The following is a 23,628-nucleotide window of genomic DNA, read 5'->3' as shown; positions in this document are numbered from 1 at the left end:
GGTTAGGAAGTTGTGGACATGCTATGTTGATACTGGAAGCGTGGCAACACTTGCAGGCTGCACCCTAGAATATTCTATGCAAAAAGATGCATTTCACTGTGTGTTTCGATGTACATGTGACTAATAAAGAAATCTTATCTTATTTTTAAAGGGTTCTCTAGGTAGAGCAGTGATTATGTCAGGCAGTGGACATGGCAGTGAGCTTGAGAAATATGATTGGTCTCAGCCAATGAGTGGAAATGCTCTGAAGGGTGTGCAATATCATCTCGGTCCCTGGGGGAGGACACAGAACAGAGTAATGCAGCGATAGTAAGGATGGGAAGGTGATACTGTTGCTGCTGCTGGGAAATGCTGGAGAGCCTACAAGCCATGAACCATGGATGAGGGTGACACAGTGGTACAGCCAGTAGAGCTCCTGCCTCACAGCTCCAGTGACCCAGGTTCGATTCTGACCTGTGGCACTGTCTGTATAGAGTTTGCATAGTCTCCCTGCATGGGTTTCCCTAAGGTGCCAGTGTGGGTTGGTGGGTTGGTTAGTTGGCTGCTGCGATTCATAGGTTCATAATTGCACAGAGTTATACAACAGAGGACTGGGCCCTTCAGCCCAGTTCATCCCTGCCAACCAAGTTGCCTACCGGAACTAGTTCCATTTGCCTGCATTTGACCCATATCCCTCCAAACCTTTCCTATCCATGGACCTGTCCAAATGTCTTTTAAACTTTGCATTTATTTATTTATTAGTCACATGTACATCGAAACACACTGTGAAATGCATCTTTTTGCGTTACTGAGAATGTGCTGGGGGCAGCCCGCAAGTGTTGCCACTCTTCCGGCGCCAACATAGCATGCCCACAACTTCCTAACCCGTATGTCTTTGGAATGTGGGAGAAAACCAGAGAACCTGGAGGAAACCCATGTAGACACGGGGAGAATGTACAAACTCCTTACAGACAGCGGCCAGAATTGGACCCGGGTCGCTGGCGCCGTAATAGCGTTACGCTAACCGCTACACTACCGTATTACCACCTCTACCATGTCTTCTGGCAGTTAATTCCTTATACCTGTCACCCTCTGTGTGAAAAAGTTGCCCCTTTAAATCTTTTCCCTCTTACCTTAAACCTACGCCCTCTAGTTTTAGACTCCCCCACCCCTTCATGATTTTATATACCTCTATCAGGTCACCCGTCAGCTTCCTATGCTCCAGGGTAAAAAGCCCAGCCTATCCAGTCTCTCCTATGAACTCAAGCTGCTATTGTGCAGGTGAGTAATAGGCAAGAAATGATGGAATGTAAGGAGAATAAAATTGAATTGGTGTAGGATTAGTGTGAACGGGTTAGTGCTATCTCAGTGGGCTAAAGGGCCCATTTCCGTACTGTATGGATACAGAACTCTTGGTCTCTTAGGCCGACAGAGTGAGAATATTTAAGGGGCATTTTAATCAGAGATTTTTAAGTGTTACAAGTTTGGCATGTTACGAGCCAGGTTGCCACTTGGTGACTGTCCCTTTAAGGCACCTGGACAGTAGTGTAGTAGTGTGTGTGTGTGGTGTTATCTGATTTTGGCAAATGGAAGAAAGACCATAACTGGAGCGTATCGGTTGTTGCACAGAGAAACAGGGAAAGAGAGAGAGAGAGAGAAATGGAAAGAGAGAGAGAGACAGGGAAAGAGAGAGAGAGAGAGACAGGGAAAGAGAGAGAGAGTAAGAGAGTGAGAGAGAGAGAGAGAGAGAGAGGGAAAGAGAGAGAGAGGGGGAAGAGGGAGAGAGAGAGAGAGAGAGAGAGAGAGAGACAGGGAAAGAGAGGGAGAGGGAGAGGGAGAGGGAGACTGTCTGCCGGTCTCTGTATCTATGGATGAAGAACAATAGCTGTGACTGTCACTATACAATCCATGTATCATGTATGGATTTTTGGAGCAATCTTTGGAGTCCACTTTGTTGTTAACCTGTACTGGTAAGCAGGTATATCTGTGGGTGGCCACGTATCGAATGCCCTCGGTGTGGCAGATACTTTGGAACAAAGCAATGGAGATCATCGGTGATTGAGGTGTTGTATGGGTTCCATCATGGAACTTGTGGACTTCGTAAATTTTCTTTACATTCTCTTGACATTCTCTCTACAATCTACTGTAGTTTTCAGAAGCCTTTGCTCATCGTTCTACCTTATGACTTGCTGAACTGAATTTTGAGAACTATTCCTAGACTTGGGATTTGGGAATTTGCCACACATACACTTTGAGTTTATATTTTTGGGGTCAATGTTTAATATCTAATGTTTTTTATTTCTCTTATTATTACAAGTAGATATTAATAAATAGATTCTAACATTTATACATGGCTCTTTGTGTTTCTATTGTTGTTGGTACGAAACAGGCACATATGGCAAGGGGCAGGAAGAAGGCTGATGAACCTATGGTCAAGCTAAGGACACCAAGTAATTCTTCTGGCCTCTCTAGGTTGGGCCTTGTGGGAGTGCTCAGTCTGCAGACTGTGGAACGAGAGGACCCTGGCAAAACTAATTGACATTGCTGGAATTAATGTTGCAGTCAGCATGCAAGACACCCGCGAGAACAGAGCTGGCACTAGAAGTAAGATGTGTTTTCATGCAGAACACGATTCCAAGGTGCAGGCAAGGAGCAAAGCCACAGAAATGGCAATAGTGGAGGTTGAGTCATGTGGACACAGAATGCCATTAAAAATGGCCCAGTTCTAGAAATGTCACCAGGAAGGACATATTACACTGAAGTCCAAGCCCCTGAAGAAAGCAACTGCCGGTAGAGACAGGAGCCACTGTTTGTCTCCGGTGCAAGGGGGAATGGAATGAGGCAGTGCTGCAAGAGTACCGTGCATGGTAAAATCAGATAACAAAGTGATGGCGATTGGCATGCTGAATAGCATTCATTACATATCAAGAGGATGATAAAGACAGCACATTTGTAACCATCTCACTTATAAGATTTCTTTATTAGTCACATGTACATCGAAACACACAGTGAAATGCATCTTTTGCGTAGAGTGTTCTGGGGGCAGCCCACAAGTGTCACCACACTTCTGGTGCCAACATAACATGCCCACAACCTCCTAACCCATACGTCTTTGGAATGTGGGAGGAAACCGGAGCACCCGGAGGAAACCCACGCAGACATGGGGAAAACGTACAAACTCCTTACAGACAGTTGCCAGATTTGAACCCAGGTCTCTGGCGCTGTAAAGCATTACGCTAACTGCTACACTACCATGCCTGCCATGAGAGGTAGACAATAATTGTATCATTGGGTCAGGATGTGTATTTGAAGGACCTCAACCAGTTTCCATTGAGATCAGTCAAAATGGTCTTGGAACCATATGCAAGAGGGATTCTGAATTATGCAGGTGGAAAATCATGGGTTCAGTTGCCTGTTGTGGTTATGAGCCAGGAATGTGCACAAATAATCATGGGCATAGGTCATTTAGATAGAGTTTGTGAGGACTACAGCTTTGGATATTGAAGATATCCATGATCGATTTGTGGTTTAAGCTGCATGGTTTCAGGGAAATCATCAATACACAAAGCTTAATGAAATCTGCTATACTCTCCAACAATTGGGGGGGGTGGGGGTCAACTGAACATTTCAAAGCTGTGTTGATAGCTTTTTGACAGGTGAGGGAAAAAAGGATGGCATAACCAATACTGAGTTACATATCACCTGTGATGTAACTGAATACCAGAACAAAGTTCGAAGGCTGTATGATCTATTCCTCTCCCTCTGTTTACCTTGTCAGTTGTGATCTTTGCAAATGAAAATTTGATCATCATCTCTATAATTTAGAACAATTACACCTCTGTCTTGTCAAGTTTTTTTAGAGTGGAAAATATCTCCCAAGAAGATTTCTTCACAGTTGTAACAGTTGGCGATTTTATCAGTCATTTTTCCTTCAATATTGTTACTTAATCTTACATTATGAGATGATAAAATCGTCACTGGATGTAAATAAATATAGGTAAAAGAGCAGGTGATACAGAAAAGACAGATTATAAAGGGGGAGGAAGCAAAACTAGGATTGGTAGCTTGAGTAGTAGAGTGTGTTTAATAGCTCAAAAATTACAGCTGCTATACCAGGCGTACTTACTGCTGTCTTGAACGGTTTCAGATGTCAACTTGATGCAAGGATGTGTGGGAAGCTAAAATTTGTGGGAATTATGCAGAACTGCCAAATCATAACATCATTCAGAGTAAGATGCTGATTTTTTTTTTCACCATTGTTGCCTCTGTGGAACTCTGCATCCAACTGCTAGCGTCCCTTAACCTCATGTGGGTAACCATCCAGTCAGCAGCTTATGGGACCATCGCATCCTCTGGCCCTCCTTGAACTCCCCAACCACTGCTACTAACTTATTATACAATGAAGTGCAGCCATTATGTAACTCATCCAAGTTGAGAGTACTTCAAAATGTTTGGCCCATGACATCATGCTGTCAAAGGCTGCAGAAGTAGCTGACACTGCAGGACCAAGAAGGAATTCTACCATTCAGTTAGTAATGAAGGAACCCATGAAAACATCTTGAAGTGTTGAACCATAAAAGGGATAAAATATCACTACATTATTATAAGGGATATACATGACATAAAAAAGAATTAAAATCTTGAAGATTAAAACACAAAAGAAAAAGAAATTAAGATATCTTTAGGTAGTCCACATGGTACATTGAAACACACAGTGAAATGCATCTTTTTGCATAGAATGTTCTGGGAGCAGCCTGCAAGTGTCGCCACGCGTCCAGCGCCAACATAGCAGGCCCACAACTTCCTAACCCGTACATCTTTGGAATGTGGGAGGAAACCGGAGCACCCGGAGGAAACCCACGCAGACACGAGGAGAAGGTACAAACTCCTTACAGACAACGATGGGAATTGAACCTGGGTCACTGGCACTGTAATAGCATCACGCTAACCGCTTACACTACTGTCCATCTGTCAACAGCCAATCTGTCCATAAAATACTTGAAAGATAACCATAGTATCTACTTATCCGGCAGGATGCTGGTTGATTTCGACTGGTTGTTATTCGATTTTATAAGTGTTTGGTGATTTCTGCAGTTGTTACAACTTGCAGAAGTCTACAGGAGGTGTTGTGGGTGTGCTGATGGATATTTTGCTGGCTTCAAGGCTTCTGCTAAAACAAGTGGTCCCAGCTACAGGTGCCTTAGGAGGTACTGCTATTGGAACAGAAGCCACCCTAAGCAAGCAAGCTGGCCGCAAGAGGTGGAAGAAGGGGTAGGTGACAGTCTCCTGCCCTTGGTGGCAGAGGTCAAGGATACTTACAAATTTTCAACTTCACTGACAACTGTTATAACAGATGAGCTTGGGGGGACAGGGCCTCACCCTCTGGGAATTAAGATGGCACTTACCCTTGGAGAAGCCCTATGCTACATCACATCATCCAGTACTCTGGGAACCAGCTCCTACTGGAGGAAGCAGCATGGTCCGAGGGCCCTCAGCCTGTGATCTAAGGGCACTGGAGGATCTGTTCATTCCTTCTTCTCTGATGGGTAGGACTGCACTAGGGACCAACACTGAAAGGTCCCTGTCGGTTTGGTGGAGCAGCACTCTGTATCAGCCACATTGAACAAATTGGTGCCTTGACCTCTCAGGTATCTACCCACGCGTACTTCCCCTTTGTTCTCGTCAATGCATCCAGACATTTTCATCATATCTTTGTCAATCACATGTTTTCTTGCAGATAAACCATCCAATGACCAGATTCTCATTCTAATTTCTCCCGTTGCACAGATGAATGGGCTTTTATTGTTTTATAATGGCAGGACCGATTAGAATCTGGAAGGGTTATGAGATAAGTTGTTCTGATTTTACAGTCTTTAGACTTGGGAGACATTGTTGACTTTTCAGCAGCTGACCCTCATGTTTGGTTTCCAAGATGCTTCTGAGTGAAGGATAATCTCACTTACGGCCTCCTTCAAACAAGATTTTCATCATCTAGTGGATTAAACTGGGATTTCCTTTGCTCCTTGTCTCAACCTTGGTCTCTGAACCTCACAATCTACCTTGTTGTGACTTTGCACCTTATTGTCTACCTGCACTGCACTTTCTCTGTAGCTGTGACACTTTACTCTGTACTGTTATTGCTTGTACCTGTACTACATCAATGCACTCTGTACTAACTCAATGTAACTGCACTGTGTAATGAATTGACCCTGTACGATCGGTATGCAAGACAAGTTTTTCCACTGTACCTCGGTACAAGTGACAATAATAAACCAATACCAATTCCATAGAATAAGCACCCACTGACCATTTTCACTGGAAATTTTGAGCAGTGTTTCAGAGATGCCAAATGGCTGACAGTGATTATATGATTAACTATAATAATTGAACCTGAATCTTTGCAGATTACCCATGTAGTTTATTACAATGGATATTACATCACAGACATATTGAACAATTATGCTGCAGATTTAGAACGATGCACAATCATGCTGAAATGGTTTTAAGAAACCCCGGCGAATCCCTTATTAACATTTCCAATCTCCTATTAAGAATTAACTAAGGTGTCATTTATCTCCAAGTCCAACATTTTCTCAAGGCATCATTGCTGAAATTGATCTCATGAATGGCAGAAGAAGCAGATTCACCCTCCATAAACGTTCTGGACCTTTGGCCAAATGATCTCCCAAAATTGTGCCTTGCCAGTCTTCCAGTGCCAGTTGGGAAAGTGAGCTCTGAGGAGGGGAGGAAATGTAGACAGGTTTGGCACAAGGCTGGCAAGATGCTGCAGGGTGGGCAAATGTGAGTTTATTTGTTTTGGAAGTATTTTTCAATGGTTAAAATCCAGACATGTGTTGGTGCACAGAGGAGATTGGGGAACAACTTCTATAGGAGATGGCAGAAGTTAACATGCTTTGAAAGAAACAATTAGGAAAGCAAATGTGTTGTCCTTTATTGCAAGGTGCTCGGAAGAAAAGACTGAGAAATCTTGGTGCAACTGCAGACCACACATAGAGTCCTGTTTGCAGTCTTGGTTTTTCCTTACCCAAAAAGGAAATGTTTAGATTGGAGGGGGGTTTAAAGGGATGACCTTTGAAAAGACATGAATAGCAATGGCTGATAAACTCTGGAGTTTAGAAGAATGAGATGTGATCTCAATTAAATATTTAAAATTTTGAGGGAGCTTGACAGCATTGTGGCTGAGAAATTATTTTCTCTATTGGGGGAATCGTGAACTGTGGGTATACAAGGGGTCAGCCATTTGGGATTGAGCAAATGTTTGTGAATGTTTGGAATTTTCTATCCCAGAGGAATGTGAACGCTCAATTGCTGAGCATATTCATGGCTGAAATCATTGGACTTCTTCAACACTAAGGAAGTCAAGGAATGTGGTATCAGAAAGGTGAACTTAAAATAAAGAATCAACTTTGATTTTATTATATAATAGTGGCTATACATCTTAGTCAAGGGAGCAATGAATTAGGCGGAATAGCTCAAAGCTTTATGCTATAACCCTCACTTCTAAATTTATATAAATTACAAAAATACAAAATCAGGTCCCAAGTTGGGCAAACTCACAAGTGCTTCCAGCTTAGCTATAGGTGGCCATGTGTGGGAAAGCTTAACATCTCTTGCAGTCTTCTATCTTCAAATTAAACCAATTTTATAAGAAATTATAATTAATAAAATGTGAATTTGGAAACAATTCTAATATAAAGCATGAGACATTGGTGAAAATGAAACCCTGCGCATTCAAAACTATGAGAACAACCTTGTATAGTTTCCTGCTGTGTTGGGAGCGTCCAGTGGAGGGAGGTTCAATATCTACGGATGTGAGAGGATGTTGACCTTGTCGGGTGAACCGGAGATAGGAACAGACAAGGCGAAGGGACAACGGTAACCAGCCGCAGGGTGAAGCAGAGGGAGCGGGCTGACTGGAAGTGCACCGAGGAAAGTGAAGAGGTGTCGAGGGGGGATGAGCCAGCGCACCAGGTCGGGGGCTGCTCCCGGAGTGGGAGCGGACCCGGCAGGGTGGGACTCAGGCGGACCTGGAAGGAACATGGCAGGCTGGCGCTCAGGCGGACGTGAAAGGGTGTTGGCCCGGTGGACCATGTAGGGTGAACCAGGGGCAGGGATGGATGGAGCGAGGGGGCAACTAAACAAGGAATGGGCGACAGGACTGGGAACGGAGCCGCGGAAAGTGAAGGGGGAGGAGGAAAGAGGGGGAGGGAGGGAGGGGAGGGAAGAGGAGGAGAGGGGAGGGGGAAGCATGGACAGTTCTGAACAGATGGAGCGAAGCGAGAGTGAACTCTGGGGGCAGAGGCAGCAGGACGGCCTGGAGTGGAAATGACAAAGTGGGTGCAGACCCGACAGGGCGGGGCTCAGGTGGACCTGAAAAGGAGAAGTCAGGGTGGGGCTCAGGCGGAGGCCTAGCGGACAGTGTAGAGTGAACGGGGGCAGGGATGGACGGAGCGAGGGTACAACTAAGCAGGGAGTGGGCAACAGTAATTGGCTGCAGGGTGATTGGAAGTGGGCTGGAAAAGGTAGGGGGAAGCACAAACCGGGGAAAATGGGATTAGTGTAGAGAGGTGCAAAGGCGCATAGACATGTTGGGCCGAAGGGCCTGTTCCTGTGTTGTATTACGCTGTGACTCGAGAAAAAATAAACGAAAAAGACGAAGTTTCTTTTCTGAAGACTGTATAAAAAGTGATATCCACAATCCAGAGATAAAACTAAAACAGAAAACTATTTCTCAAATTAATCAATAGATTCTGATGTTAGTAATAATGCACAGTCCCAATCTATACTTTTGCCCAGAGGTAGAACCATACTTATCAAATTTAAATAATTTAATTGTTTTGCATACTCCATGTAGTCTAATCTAGTCCATAATTCTATTTTAAATTTTAGTCTTTCAACCAAGTAAAACATTAGTGAGCATGGTGCAAAGCCTTAGAATAATACATTTAAACATTAATAGATGCTCTTTGTACGAGTTACTGACAAGAACAGCAACAATTCAGAATATCAATAAATAATTTTACACCACCAATTTAATTCTGACAAGAAGCACTGATTTGGCTAACAGTTTACTTTACTCTGGTGAAAATGTGCAATTTTGTTTTGAACTAATTGAGGAATAACTTCTAAAAAAATACCTTCAACAAATGTTCCATAATTTCTTTAGAAGCTGGTCATTCTTAAACACCTGCCAGTCTTAATGATCCCTTTCACAGTAAGCAATGCAGTAGTCTCATGTTTACGCTATGCTATCAGTTATCCATTAGCTTGGGTTGTTAACAAGCTCAGATTTGAATGCAATATCCAAAAACGGAAATTCTGCAAAGTAACAATTTTTATAAAAGTGGACACAGAGCAGCTGATGAATAATTTTACATCTCCACTTTTTCCCCACAAATGCCACCCAAGGAAGAAAACCTGGTGCCTTTACCACATTGTCTCTGAAATGGCTTGACAAACTTGTATCAATGGTAGGGCCCCCATACCAATCTTCTCAGTGTTATTGGGGTTATAATGCTGGCCTTATCATTGGTGCTCACATCACAAGAATGAACTTCAGAAATCTGGGAGACCCTAGACATTTTCTGGTTTTAGAATTATAGCAGTTAATGTGTCTTCCCTTCCTGATTTAGCCGACAGTCACAATGGGTTCCACAATGGAAATATCAGTCCTTGCGGAGTTTGTGTTGGTGCTAAACCGTGGATTCCGAGCTTGACCGATTCTCTTGTGGCTTCTGCCTTCATTCCATGCCTGCCTGTAGGGAGGGGGGGTGTAGGCAAGGGGCTGCACATGGGTGGCTCTTCTCATTCTGCACATATTCAACAAGGATTTGAATTCGGATCGGAAATTTGCATTAAGCCAGCAGTAGATGAACGGGTTGTAACACGTACTACTCATGGCAAACCAGTGGAAGGTGAAGTACAGGGCATTGTTGGTGTTGATGGCCTTGCTGGAGATGAGCACCACGTAGCAGTTCAAGGGAAACCAACAGACAGCAAACACTACCACCACCAGCATCAACATCTTCAGCATCATCTTTTTCTTACGCCTGTGGGCAAAGTATTGCTCCACTGTGATGTCCCCGATGGCATTCCGCAACCACAGCTTCTTCGCCACTGTTGTGTAGGCCACGGTTATAATCAGGAGTGGCAGAACGTACAGGAGAATAAAAGTGGACAAGTCCATGTACTTCCAGTACAAATCAGCAGGCTGTGGGAAACTGTGGAGACATAAACTTCGCACTCTCTCTTTTCTGGAACACAGAATGCATAAGTGATTTGTTTAGCTGATTTCAGAACCAGGTTTATTATCACTGATGTGTCATTAAATTTGTCGTTTTGCGGCAGCAGTACAGTGCAAAGGCATAAAAGTTACTAATAAGTTACAAAATAAATAACTAGTGCAAGAAAGGAATAACGAGGTAGTGTGAATGGACCATTCAGAAATCTGATGGCGGAGAGGAAGAAGCTGTTCCTAACATGTTTAGTGTGGGTCTTCAGGCTCCTGTACCTCCTCCCCGATGCTAGTAATGTGAACAGGGCATGTCCTGGATGGTGAGAGTCCTTAATGACACAGGGAGCAGAATTATTTTGCTGATTACGGTGGAAATTGGCCATGTCTACTACTCATTCAAAAATACTCCAGTAGAAATGGAGGTCAGGCAGAGAGTGCATTGGGCAGGCCATGTAATACCACCTGGTCTACAATAAATACTTACCAACTCATGCACTTTGAAAACTATTTACAGTTCTGTAAGAGAGTGCAACACAAATTGGAAAAACGGTACACATTTGGAGTCGTACACATTACTATTTACCTCGGTGCTTCCTAGGTGAGGTCCTCAGATTATTTAATGGTTAATTGTTTGATTAATTAATAACTATCTTCCAATGGTAATCCCAAGTGTTGTGCTATCAACATTAATTAGGTCATAACTTGTAGCCATCTGAAAGGCTCTACGATATTGTTTTGTATGGTTAGGTTAACAGCACAGTTTGGGAATGAACCCAGGGCCTCCATGTCTCATTGACTAATTTGCTGAGGCATTAGCATCTCTGTTGATACTGCAGACCCACAGCAATTCAACAGTACCCAAATCCATTTCCTATGTTCAGCTGGCAAAGGAAGGTGTTCACCCCAACATAGTAAGCAGGATTTGAAAGTCAACCCTACAGGTGAAATCAGAATCAGATTTATTATACTGACTTAAATGGCATGAAATTTGTTGTTTTGCAGTAGCAGTACAGTGCAAAAGCATAAAATTACTATAACTTACAAAGGTAACTAAATCGTGCAAAAAGGAATAACAAGGGAGTGTTCACAAATCCGATGATGATTAAGAATAGGAATCAAATAGGAAGTGCTGTAAATACTTGGCTGGCCAGGCAGAATTGGTAGAGGGACAAACAGAATTAACATTTCAGATCAAAGGTCATTCTCCATTGTTGCTGCCTGACCTGCTGAGCATTTCCAGCATTTTCTGTTTTCATTTGTGTTCCTGCATCAGCAGAGTTTTGCTTTGGGAGGTGACATGAAAAAAATATGCTGCTCAATCCCACTGTGATTTTGTTCTGCATATTTATGGCATTGCACTCAATAGTAATTTTCCATGGAAAATACAGATATGGCCATCTTGCACTAACCCTGTGTTATCATCTCCAAGATTCTAAAATCTAGCGAAAAGACAGAAAGAAAATTTAGTTGGATTTTTAGCCAAATTAATCATATAACATTGCCAAGGGTTATGATTTATTTATTTATACGAGTCCAGCTTGGATCAGTTGCCCAGCAGAGATCAAGAATCAAATCTAAGACCTGCTGCCTGTAGCTTGGTTACCAGTGTGGTTGAAGCAGTTACTGGTCAGACAGGAAAATAGCAAACTAAAGTTTGGCAAGAGTTAAGCCAAAGACCAAGACAAACCAACTGATACTGTAATGTCTTGCACTTTAAAACCTATTTCTTTGGTCTAATTATCAGTATTCATTGATTGAATACAATCACTCCAGGCTGCGGAATCAGGGACAGAGGGTGCCAGACAAAAAGAATGTTCTTTTAGGTGTATCTTAATGAATTAAGATAAAATACAAAAAATAAAACCTTCTGTGTTTGGTTGTTTGCTTTTTGCCTCACCTGTATTCAACTTTGAACAACTTCTGGTAGATTGCATGTGGAAGAGAGAAAGCAGTAGCCATGATCCAAATGACGATGATACAGATGACTCCTTTAGCCTTAGACATCCTTGGCTTCAAGGGATGCATGATAATCTGTGTAAAGCAATAATAAACCTTATCACTGTGTGTCCCTTACATCCTGGCTAACACATGTAATAATTGGCAGAGATATTTGCTATAGAGGAACTGTTATATCAAAGAATCATATGACATAGACAGAAATCATTCAGTCCATCAAGTACCATGTTAGCTCTGGTATAGAGCAATCAATCAATCAATCAGTCTCATTCCCCTCCTTAGCTCTAAAAATCATCTTCTCTTGAGTACCACCTTTGAAATGTCCTGATTGACTGTTCCTACCTCCCCAAAGGGCAGCGAGTTCCAACTGTGTAAAATGAGTTTTGTCTCACTTTTTCCCCTGTATTTTGCCCATCACTGTGGTGCGTTGCCCTCAAACCACTCATTGATGAGGACAGCTCATGACCTCGTACACACCATTCATTGATGGGAACACCTCATGAACTTGTACTCATGCAACAAGTGTTCCCATAACCATCTGTGCTCCAAGGAGAACAAATTCTGCTTCTACTGTCCAACCTTGCAGCTGAAATTCCTCATCCATGGAACCAGTCAAGTAATTTTTCACCTCCTCTAGAATCTTCACATCCTTCCTCACATGTAGTGACCTGAACATAATACTCCACCTGTGCCCCAACCAGTGTTTCTTTTTAAAGCAGTTCACCAAATCCTCACTGCTGTTTCGCTATGCTTCTAATAGCAAAGCCCAGGATCCCCTTAATTTTCTACTTTCCTCCCCTGAAGGTGTCAAGTCACTCCAGGGTGCCTCTCTATTTACGAGCCTGTGTCCTAGTAGTGTTTCTTCATGTGCCAGCTCAAGCACACATAGACTATTAGTGCAGATAGCATCATCAGATTGTGACAAGGAGTGCAATCTGGTTGCAATTTTTTTTCTCCAGACGCTACAAACAATTGCAAATTACTCTCAAACAGCTTATGCAGCAGGTAATCATGAAGTCACTTTGGAAAAGAAAAGTTTAAGAAGGTACTTCACCATCAGTAGCAGAAGAGGAAAGTGTCCAGGAAGAAAATTGTTTCGTTCACCAGCTGCAATGCTAATGGATCCATTTTGCTTTTGCTTAGCACAAGTCATAAATAAATTAGAATCTAATTTTGTATAAGACAGGTTTATTTTCAATTTCTAAAGTGATATCTTCTGAATATGCTGCTTGCAGTACACCACAGTAGATTATCTCACCTGCTTCAATTAAACACAAGACCATGTTTAACGTAAAAGGGTATTGATTTGATTCAAGGTGAAACAGTTATGTTGTACAAGGTCATCACAAATTGTTATTCACTTCCCACTTTGAAGCCTATTTACATTGAGTTTCATTATTTGAAATAAAACAGAAGACAATGGAAACTATTAGCAAGTAAAGGTGGTTTGATTTTCAGTGAATGACCTCTCATCAGAACTGCACTTTCTGTGATGCGTGCATTGAACTTAATGAGACTATCCGTTGCTGAACAGAAAGACACATACATTAGACCATTGTTTATTGACTACAGCTCTGCCTTCAATACAATAACTCCAAGCAAGCTTGTCACCAAACTCCGAGACCTAGGACTCAACACCTCCCTCTGTAACTGGATCCTTGACTTTCTAATCAACAGACCGCAATCAGTGAGGATAGGCAGCAATCCCTCCGGCATGATTATTCTCAACACTGGTGCCCCACAAGGCTGCATCCTCAGCCCTCTACTCTACTCCCTATACACTCATGACTGTGTGGCCAGATTCTGCCTCTAAATCCATCTACAAGTTTGCAGATGATACCACCGTTGTAGGCCATATCTCAAACAGTGATGAGTCCGGAGTACAGGAAGGAGATAGAGAGCTTAGTGGAATGGTATCATGACAACAACCTTTCCTTCATGTCAACAAACAAAAGAACTGGTCATTGGCTTCAGGAAAAGGGCGGCAGTGTACATGCACCTGTCTACATCAATGGTGCTGAGATCGAGAGGGTTGGAGAGCTTCAAGTTCCTGGGAGTGAACATCACCAACAGCCTGTCCTGGTCAAATCACATAGATGCCACTGGCCAGAAAGCTCACCAGTGCCTCTACTTCCTCAGGACGCTAAAGAAATTTGGTTTGTCCCCTTTGACTCTCACCAGCTTTTACTGATGCACCATAGAAAGCATCCTATCTGGATGTATCAATGGCTTGGTACAGCAACTTGCTCCGCCCAGGACCACAAGAAGCTGCAGAGAGTTTGTGGACACAGCCCAGCGCATCACTGACACCAGCCTCCCCTCCTTGGACTCTTGTCTTTACCTCTCGTTGTCTTGGTATAGCAGCCAGCATAATCAAAGACCCCACCCACCTGGGACATTCTCTCTTCTCTCCTCTTCCGTCGGGTAGAAGATACAGGCGCCTGAGGGCACGTACCACCAGACTTCTACCCCACTGTGATAAGACTATTGAACGGTTCCCTTACAAAATAAGATGGACTATGACCTCACGATCTATCTTGTTGTGACCTTGCACCTTACTGCACTATCTCTGTAGCTGTGACACTTTACTTTGTACTGTTACTGTTTTTACCTGTACTGCACCAATGCACTTTGTACCAACTCAATGTAACTGTACTGTGTAATGAATTGACCTGTACGATCAGTTTGTAAGACAAGCTTTTCACTATGCCTCAGTACAAGTGAAAATAATAAACCAATACCAATACCAATTTGAATGGTGTGGACACATGAGTTGAGAGTCTTGAATAATGAACAATGTGAATTATTAATAACATCATCTGCTGCAGCTCAGGGAGAACCAGACTATCTCTAAGCTGCCTCCCTCATTTGTTGAAGCATTCAGGAAAGTTTTAGGAAGGACATCAGGCACCTAAAGAGGACAACCAGCCCAGAGCTCATTGTGTTTAGGAGCAATCCTTCCCCTCAGTTTGGATAAATGGATCATTGGTCTGATGATTTCAGTGAAATATCCAATGTTCTTAGAGTCTTGACAGGGCAACATAAGAACAGGAATAGCTTACTCAACTGCTTAACCATTCAATATGATCATGCAAATTCTGTACCCTGTTCCTGCCTTCTCCCCAAATCCCTCTATGTCTAAATGCTGGGAAAATGTGGAGTCTAGAAAAGGAAGCAATAGACTGAAAACTCAGATCAGCTATTTAAGATTACATTGATGAGAAATTTCTTAACTAGCCAGGGTTATGAATGTTTGGAATTTGATATTCTCAAAACCTCTGGATGCTCTGTCACTGAACATCTCCAAGCTCTGGAGTCTAAAGTGATATGCAGGTCTTGTAAATGTGGGCAATTGAGGATCAGTTGGGATTTTATTGAATGGCAGAATCAGACTCAGGTAGTGAAATGGTCCCATTCGTTATTTCTCATGTAATGTTTTCAGTTGTGTAATCTACGACAAACTTGCAGTGTGAATGGACCTTGACTACTCACTTTAAACTGCCTTTATAAACCTTGATCAATCATAACCCAATTCCCAGTGTCTGTGGCAAAAAATTTGTCAATTTGTCAAGTTGTCAATCCACATAAGATGGCAGCAGCTCTAATCCACAAGGATGTTGCAAATGGAAGTGCTGAACATGTAGGCAAAATGCCCTTTCAACACTGATGTTTGAGTGGAACTGAATTTCAGCCTAATGACAACCCAAAAACTTTTGATGTTGGCAAACTTATTTGATTTATCCACCTTCAGGAGCTTGTCCCTTAAAAGGCATAGGTTCGTGTGTGAAATTAACACGCTGCAAATATATAAGCCTGTCTGCACATTCACAGACATAACCAAGTAAATAAGCCATAACCGGCTTTGTGAAGGGAATATAACCTCACAAGCCTGATAGGGTTCTTTGAGATGGTGACCAGGAAGATTGATGAGGGTAGTGCAGTAGATGTGGTCTACATGGATTTCAGTAAGGCGTTTGACAAGGTTCGGCATGGTAGGCTTCTTCAGAAGGTCAGAGGCCAAGGGATCCGGGGAAGCTTGGCCATATGGATTCAAAATTGGCTTGCCTGTAGAACACAGAGGGTTGTGGTGGAGGGAGTGCATTTGGATTGGAGGGCTATGACTAGTGGTGTCCCACAGGATCAGTTCTGGGACCTCTACTTTTTGTGATATTTATCAACGACTTAGATGAGGGGGTGGAAGGGGTGGAAGGCTGGGTTAGCAAGTTTGCAGATGACACAAATATTTGTGGTGTTGTGGATAGTGTGGAGGGCTGTCGAAGCTTGCAGAGGGATATTGATAGGATGCAGAGCTGGGCTGACATGTGGCAGATGGAGTTCAATCCAGAGAAGTGTGAGGTAGTACACTTTGGAAGGACAAACTCCAAGGCGCAGTACAAGGTAAATGGCAGGATTCTGGGCAGTGTAGAGTAGCAGTGGGATCTGGGGGTTCATATCCACAGATCACTGAAAGTTGCCTCATAGGTGGATAGGGTAGTTAAGAAAGCTTATGGGATGTTAGTTTTCATAAATCAGGGGATTGAGTTTAAGAGTCACAAAGTGATGATGCAGCTATACAAAACTGGTTAGACCACACTTAGAGTACTGTGACCAGTTCTGGTCACCTCATTATAAGAAGGATGTGGAGGCATTGGAAAGGGTGCAGAGGAGATTTACCAGGATGCTGACTGGATTAGAGAGTATGGATTATGAGGAGAGACTAAAGGAGCTAGGGCTGTTCTCATTGGAGAGAAGGAGGATGAGGGGAGACATGATAGAGGTATACAAGATACTGAGAGGAATAGATAGAGTGGACAGCCAGAGCCTCTTTCCCAGGGTACCAATGCCCAAAACAAGAGGACATGGTTTAAGGTATTGGGTGGGAAGTTCAAGGGAGATGTCAGAGGGATGTTTTTCACCCAGAGAGTGGTTGGTGCATTGAATGCGCTGCCTGGGGTGGTGGTGGAGGCTGATACATTGGACAAGTTCAAGAGATTGTTAGATAAGCATATGGAGGAATTTAAGTTAGAGGGATATGTGGGAGGAAGGAGTTAGATAGTCTTAGGTGTGGTTTGAAGGGCAGCACAACATGGTGGGCTGAAGGGCCTGTATTGTTCTATGGTTCCAATGTAAACAGTATTAGGGCCAAAATAATTCAAATCAATATGGATTTCCTTAATGTGGTTGAGAATCGGTGACAGAATTAGTCTTGCCACAACCTCCAAATGCTATGGATCTTCCACATCTCAGTGGTCTACAAAACCAAAGTCTAAAATGCAAAGATCATTTTCTTTAGTGGAGGCCTTCTTAACAGGAAACAGAAACATGGATTGTGAAGAGATGAGTTTAATATAATCCTTTCAGGCATATTTACAACTACATCCAGTAAGAATACATCAAAACACCACAAGTAAATTTTTAGTTTAATAGCAAACTAAACCAGTCCAACAGCCCAGAACCAGATGGCCCCACATTCAATCCTTGGCCCAGGAACATTAGAGAACAATCTGTTGACTAATCATTAGGATGCCAGAGCAACCAGAGAAGGAAGGATTGACATTGGCTAACAAGTTGCTCATGAGTATTTATTCCCAGTTTTCAGTCCTGAGTGAAGGTTATATGGGGAGCTGGGACCAAAGTGGCACTGTGATGTGGCACTTGCAAACAATGTAGCAGAGTGCTGAGAGCAAGCTTTTCACTGCACAGGAAGTGTTTACTGCATCTCACTGCACTGCAGGAAACATTGAAAAATCCTCTTTATACTCATGTACCCCATTATGAATCCTTTATTATAGTGAATCATTTCCCTAGATAATTCCTATCCATTTGTGGAAGGTTGTTCTGTGTTTTGCCATCCTTGCTGTTGATACTGTACCTGGTGCCGGTCCAGAGCAATGGCAGTGAGGGTCAGGACAGAAACATGTACAGAACAGTACTGAGCAAAGCGACTAACATGGCACATCAACTTTCCGAATACCCAGTTACTATTTACAAACCGGACCTGCAAGAGAAAAAATAAATGTCAATAAACTGCAATATTTATTCACTTTTGTTGATAATTAATGCACTTTTCAACAACACCAAGGTTAGAGAAAACTCTATACCTCATGACCCCTGCTCTCAACTTGACCATACAGATATCATTCTTGATGTGCAAGATAACTCCCCTCAGTAGGTCGGGAAGGCCTGCATTCAACCTGTTTTTAGGTTGCTGCAAGAGTTCCTAATTTTAACAATTACCATAGAAACCACTGCAGCATGCTTGGAGAAATACTGGTGGATGCACTTTGCACATTTTTATTTCAATTTAATGTATCCACCTGCAATTTATCCAATTAGCCTGAAGAGCAGGGAAAATGGTTGGATGCACCAACACTAATGCAGGGATACAATACATCACCTTCCCAATCAACTTTCCAGTACAATTCTTCAAGCCTACAGAGGACTACAAAATATGGCAGGGTGGTCATGTGGACAACCTAGGTTAAGGAGTAGACAGCACATGAAATCTGAAGTAATACTTCTAGTGAAGTTCTACATTGATAGATTAACTCACTTAATGACCAAATGTGCCAAAATGGTTTACAAAAATAAGGCCAGGGAATGTGACTGATGTAGTCCTGAAGATTTTGCCATTATAGATTGCAGACCACAGAAAAACAAACCCAATTCACAGAAAAGGGGATCATACTTATCCCCCCATAGTCTTCATTGAGCTGTTACCCAAATCAACTAAACAATCTCATTCCCCAATCCAATTGGATTCCCTCGATCAAGAACAAAATGTTTAAACAAACATCCAGATGACAAGCTCTAAATGAATCCTTGAGCACTGTTCAGTCAAAACCCAAAGACCCAACTTGTATTGCAGCTTTATAACTTCAGACCTGGTAAAACTGAACTATATTTCATGGTGCTCTCCTATCACTTTACAGAAGACTCAAGATGCAAATTTGACAGACCATAATTCTGATCACAAGCCTTGGTAAGCTTAAATTTAAACATGCCATTGACATTCAATGACAGCAACTTGATGAAAATCCAAAAGCAAGGTGGAAAATATTGCCTACATATGTTTTCTCAGAACAGGGCTTGTATCATGCAAGTAAGAATCTGCCCAACTTGGAAATGCAGACCTGACTCCATAATGCAGTCTGGTCATTTAAAGACAATTAAATGTGGATTCAATCCTTCTGAAAACAGGACATCCTGTCACAATGGAAAGGCACATTTGATTTCAGGAGACCAAGCAGCTTGGAGCTGACAGGGTGTTAAGTGTTTTGTCATTATGCTCCAATCATCCCAGTTGACTTCCTTCCCCCCCCCCCCCCCCCGCTGTTTTTTTAATATATGTTCATTGCTTGGTTCTAACAGGCTTGTGGGGTAATCAGCATAGCACATTTGCAAATAGATTGGAGCTGGCACTTCATTTAGTTTGTATTTAAACCTCATGATCTACTGAACATAGAGTATGTGGGGGGGCGGGGGAGATGTGGTGGACAGGGGAGAGGGAATTCAATAACACTGCAGCACAAGGATTAGAGGTTCACCTTCCTGATTAACTCTAACCCAAATCCTAGGTGGAGAGAAAGAAAAATTAATAGGTTTGTTATATAATCCATTTGGTAGGCAGCAGTGACCTCAAGCAATGGTTCCAGTTTACAGCAGCTTTGACACATTAGTTCAATGAAGTGGACACTGACATATCAGATGAATGTCAGTTGACTGACATCAGCATAAGCATGAACAGATTGGAGACACATTATCTGGGTTGTGGATCAAAATATACCTGGCTAGACCAGCTGATAACTTTCAATAATTGGTACAATTTTATGTGCAATTGTCAAAACTGTTTAATTCACTTTGCCTTTTCAGGTGACACTACTTGTGAGTTGGTGAAAAACAACGATGCTGGAGGAACTCAGCAGTTCCTGCAGTATCATTTTGTTTTTCATCTAGATTTAAGCATTTGCAGTCCCTTGTTCCTCTACTTGAGAGTGTAAATGGAAATCAAGTACAGTTGTGATTTTTAGCAACAGCCTGGTCTGTTGTGTCCATGTCACTGTTGATGAGCTCTCAGATGAAGTGGTTGTAAAAAAACACCCAGAGTTTAATAAAACATTTTCCATTATCAAGGACATGCCAACTAGTTAATTCAATTGAAGATTAGAGCCCTGAGCATATTATCACAATTTCAAATTAAATTAAAAGATTGCCAAACAAAGGACGTGTCCTCTGGAGAAGGTACAGAATTAAGATCCAGAGAAGCAGGGCTCTGTCAGCAGTTACATACTCCTACAGAGCAGGAGATTCTAATGTGTGGCACTGAAATAATTAATGGGTTATTCCCTGGGCAGCACTGACTCAGGTCCTAGGATTTTATTAAACATATTCCCATTGGTAGGATGCCAGTTTTTGAGGAATATTCATGCAGAGGGAACTGGGCAAAACTATTAAATTCATGCAGATCTGGATGATAGTCTGATAAACCCCAAAGCCCATAATGTGATAATTATAACATAGCTGCTTCCCCCTCCCCCATTACAAACACAAGAGTAAGGTAGGGCAGTGGTTAAGATAATGGACTAGCAACTAAAGTTCTGCACCATTGATCCCACCAAGGCAGCTAATCTATCAGAATCACTGCCAGCACTGGGGAATTTAAATTCAAAATAATTAAAGAAATTATTAAGCAGAAACAGAGGAGACTTGCTAGAAGTTTAAAAGATCATGAGGCATAGGTAGGGTAGACAGCCGGCATCTTTTTCCCCAGGATCAAAATATCTCATACTAGAGGGCATGCATTAAAAATAGAGGGGGCAAGTTCAAAGATGTGCCAGGCAAATTTTGTTTTTAAAACAGTGGTGGGTGCCTGGAATGTGCTGCCAGGGGTGGCAGTGAAGGCAAATATGATAGGTGTTTCAGAGGCTCTTAGATAGGCACATGAATGTACAGAGAATGGAGGGATACAGATATTGTGCAGGCAGAATGGATTAGTTTAGTTAGGCATTTAATTACTAGGTTATGTTAGTTTGATACAACATTGTGGGCTGAAGGGCCAGTTCCTATTTCTATCCCACTGTTACGAGACTATTGAATAGTTCCCTAGTATGGGAAAATGGACTTCTGACCTCACAATCTACTTCAATATGAACTTGCACCTTATTGTCTGCCTGCACTGCACTCTGTAGCTGTTACACTTTATTCTGCATTGTTATTGTTTTACCTTGTACTACCTCAATGCACCATGTAATGAATTGATCTGTATGAACGGTATGCAAGACAAGTTTTTCACCATACCTCAGTACATGTGACAATAATAAACCAATTCCAGTACTGTTCTATGTTCTATGTCTGGAATTTATTACCACAGCACCAGTCTCAGTAACCATAAAACTATCCAATGGTTACGAAGAGCCATCTAGTTCACCAATGTCCTTCAGTGGAGCATGTCTGCCATCTTTACCCAGTCTGAACTGTGTGACTCAGACCCACCAGCAAAGTCAACTTAATTACCTTCAGTTCAAGGGTGATTAGGGATGGATAATAAATGCTGACATTGCCAGTGATGTCTACATTCAGCAAATAAATGCCAAAGGAGTGATTATGAAGACATTACATTTCAAAACATTTGAGAATGGGTCTTCCATAAAGTTGCCCACCCCCAACCCCTCCACAGGCTCTGCATCTGAACTCAGACATGAATTACCTTGAAAAGCCATTGTGGTGACAGTTCCCATCAGCAGGGTGAATGCAGATGTGTCACTGCAAGTTGGGTACCATATTTAATGGGAATCATCACCGCATTGTGGTCAAATTGTCAACTGTCAATTGGAACCCATCATTCCTTTGACCCTGGTTCCAAGCTGGGAGTACAGGGATCATTCCAAACACTGACTGCCATCCTCACCCACTTAGTGATCCTGTTAAATACTTCTGCACATTTGTCAGAGGTTCACGAAAGCAATATGGTATTTTTTTATTTTAAAATAATACTCACCTGATAATTAGCAATGGCAATGCAACTGTACCAAGAGACTAATCACCCATTATAATAATAAATACAAGTCTGCTTTTAGAACTACCCTGTGTCAAAATCTTTTCACTGGGCGATATCATGGTTAAACATGATACTGATTATCGCGTTATAAAATTAATTAAGACTTGTGAAACCCCATTTGCTGCCTGTTCAGTGTGTTGAAGCAACAATGACTCAAGTCCTTTCCAGCTCTATTTTTCCGGGGTAAAATAAGAGTTTAACCCCAACACTCATCAGGAGTTAAATCACATTTCATGTAGTCTTGGTCCCAAGATACTTCTTGAGACCTCCACTTTTGGTTCACGCAAGAAGCAGGGCTTACCAGTGTGAAGGGAGTGTTGAGGAGCGTGATCATGATATCAGCCACGGCCAGGTTAGCTATGAAGAGGCTGGTGGCGGAATGCATCCGCTTGTTTCTGATCACCACTTGGCAGACGAGGACATTGCCGAACAGCGAGATGACAATGATGACAGAGTAAGCCACGATCAGCAGCGCTTTGACAGTCGGGTTCTTAGACTCGGCTTCATACTTGGTGTCATTGTTGAAGATGCCCCAGTCTTCGATGGTCAGGTTGCCCCAGCTGAAGAATGAGGTGGTGTTGGAGAGGCCATATAGGGCAAAGAAGAAGTCGCTGCCATTGACCTCCTCGCGGTTCTTGCGGACGGAGTTGGTAACATAGGACAAGGGTAGCCACAGATAGCGGCTCATCTCAATCATTCAACAGTTTCACTAACTTGCCGGCATCTGTGTCTGTCTTTCCAACCAGCAGGTCTACAACTATGCAGCCTTCGCTTTTTGCAATAGTCTGTCACTAAAGTCTCCTGTGCATTAATCAGTCTTGTGTTGGGACTCGGTCATGCCCCGCCGTTAGTTTGATCCCTTTTTATTTCAGCAACGTTGCGGCTCCGGGCTGTGAGCATCATTTATACAAAGCCAGGGAAGAATCGAAGGGCGGGGTTACTGAACCAGCCAATCGGATCGACTCCTTGCAGCCAATCGGAAGGCTCCATCTTCCGTCCCACTGTATCAGTTTATCACAGGGACTTGTCCGAGTGGTCCGAAGTTTCAGCGCTTCCCAATCACTTCACCTATTCGTGGACGAGCCAGCAGAGATTTTCCTTTCAAATGCAAAAAATTAATATCACAGCTCCATCTCTCACTCAGTCGGGCTAATAAACTGAGACGCCCACACGGCACTTGTCTTTAACTGAATAAAACACTTGCACATTTAAAACGCACAGCAGTTAATTTAAAACAATAACGAACAAAAATGGGGAAGACAATAAATTCTGCCAGTTTTGTTTTCCTGATCACAATCATAGAAATCACCAGTATATCTATTTTCAGAAACTCTTTCCACCTCCCTATTGTCCCTTGATATATGTATCTCCACGGTGATAC

At 42.5% G+C, this 23,628-nt stretch overlaps 1 protein-coding gene across 1 annotated transcript; it reads right to left on the bottom strand.

Moving 5' to 3' along the window:
• Positions 1-9,628: 9,628 nt before the first annotated feature.
• LOC127573648 (G-protein coupled receptor 83-like) lies at positions 9,629-23,098 on the bottom strand. The gene is made up of 4 exons (XM_052022055.1): positions 22,549-23,098; positions 18,063-18,188; positions 12,132-12,265; positions 9,629-10,253 (listed from the first exon to the last, which is right to left on the bottom strand). Exons 1-4 carry the CDS (start codon positions 22,942-22,944, stop codon positions 9,629-9,631), a joined length of 1,281 nt encoding a protein of 426 aa, XP_051878015.1. The 5' UTR covers positions 22,945-23,098.
• Between the last annotated feature and the right edge of the window lie 530 nt (positions 23,099-23,628).

The sequence above is a fragment of the Pristis pectinata genome, chromosome 8, assembly GCF_009764475.1.
Source record: "Pristis pectinata isolate sPriPec2 chromosome 8, sPriPec2.1.pri, whole genome shotgun sequence".
Classification (NCBI taxonomy): Eukaryota; Metazoa; Chordata; class Chondrichthyes; order Rhinopristiformes; family Pristidae; genus Pristis; species Pristis pectinata.
This window is presented reverse-complemented; position numbering and strand designations above follow the sequence as displayed.

What these genes read in the sequence shown, in the direction of transcription:
- LOC127573648 (XM_052022055.1), bottom strand. Translation starts at nt 22,944, where the DNA reads ATGATTGAGATGAGCCGCTATCTGTGGCTACCCTTGTCCTATGTTACC. An exon ending in TCAACACTCCCTTCACACTG is followed by an intron (nt 18,189 to 22,548) that starts GTAAGCCCTGCT and finishes TTTCTCTTGCAG; the next exon opens with GTCCGGTTTGTAAATAGTAA. An exon ending in TTGCTCTGGACCGGCACCAG is followed by an intron (nt 12,266 to 18,062) that starts GTACAGTATCAA and finishes TGCTTTACACAG; the next exon opens with ATTATCATGCATCCCTTGAA.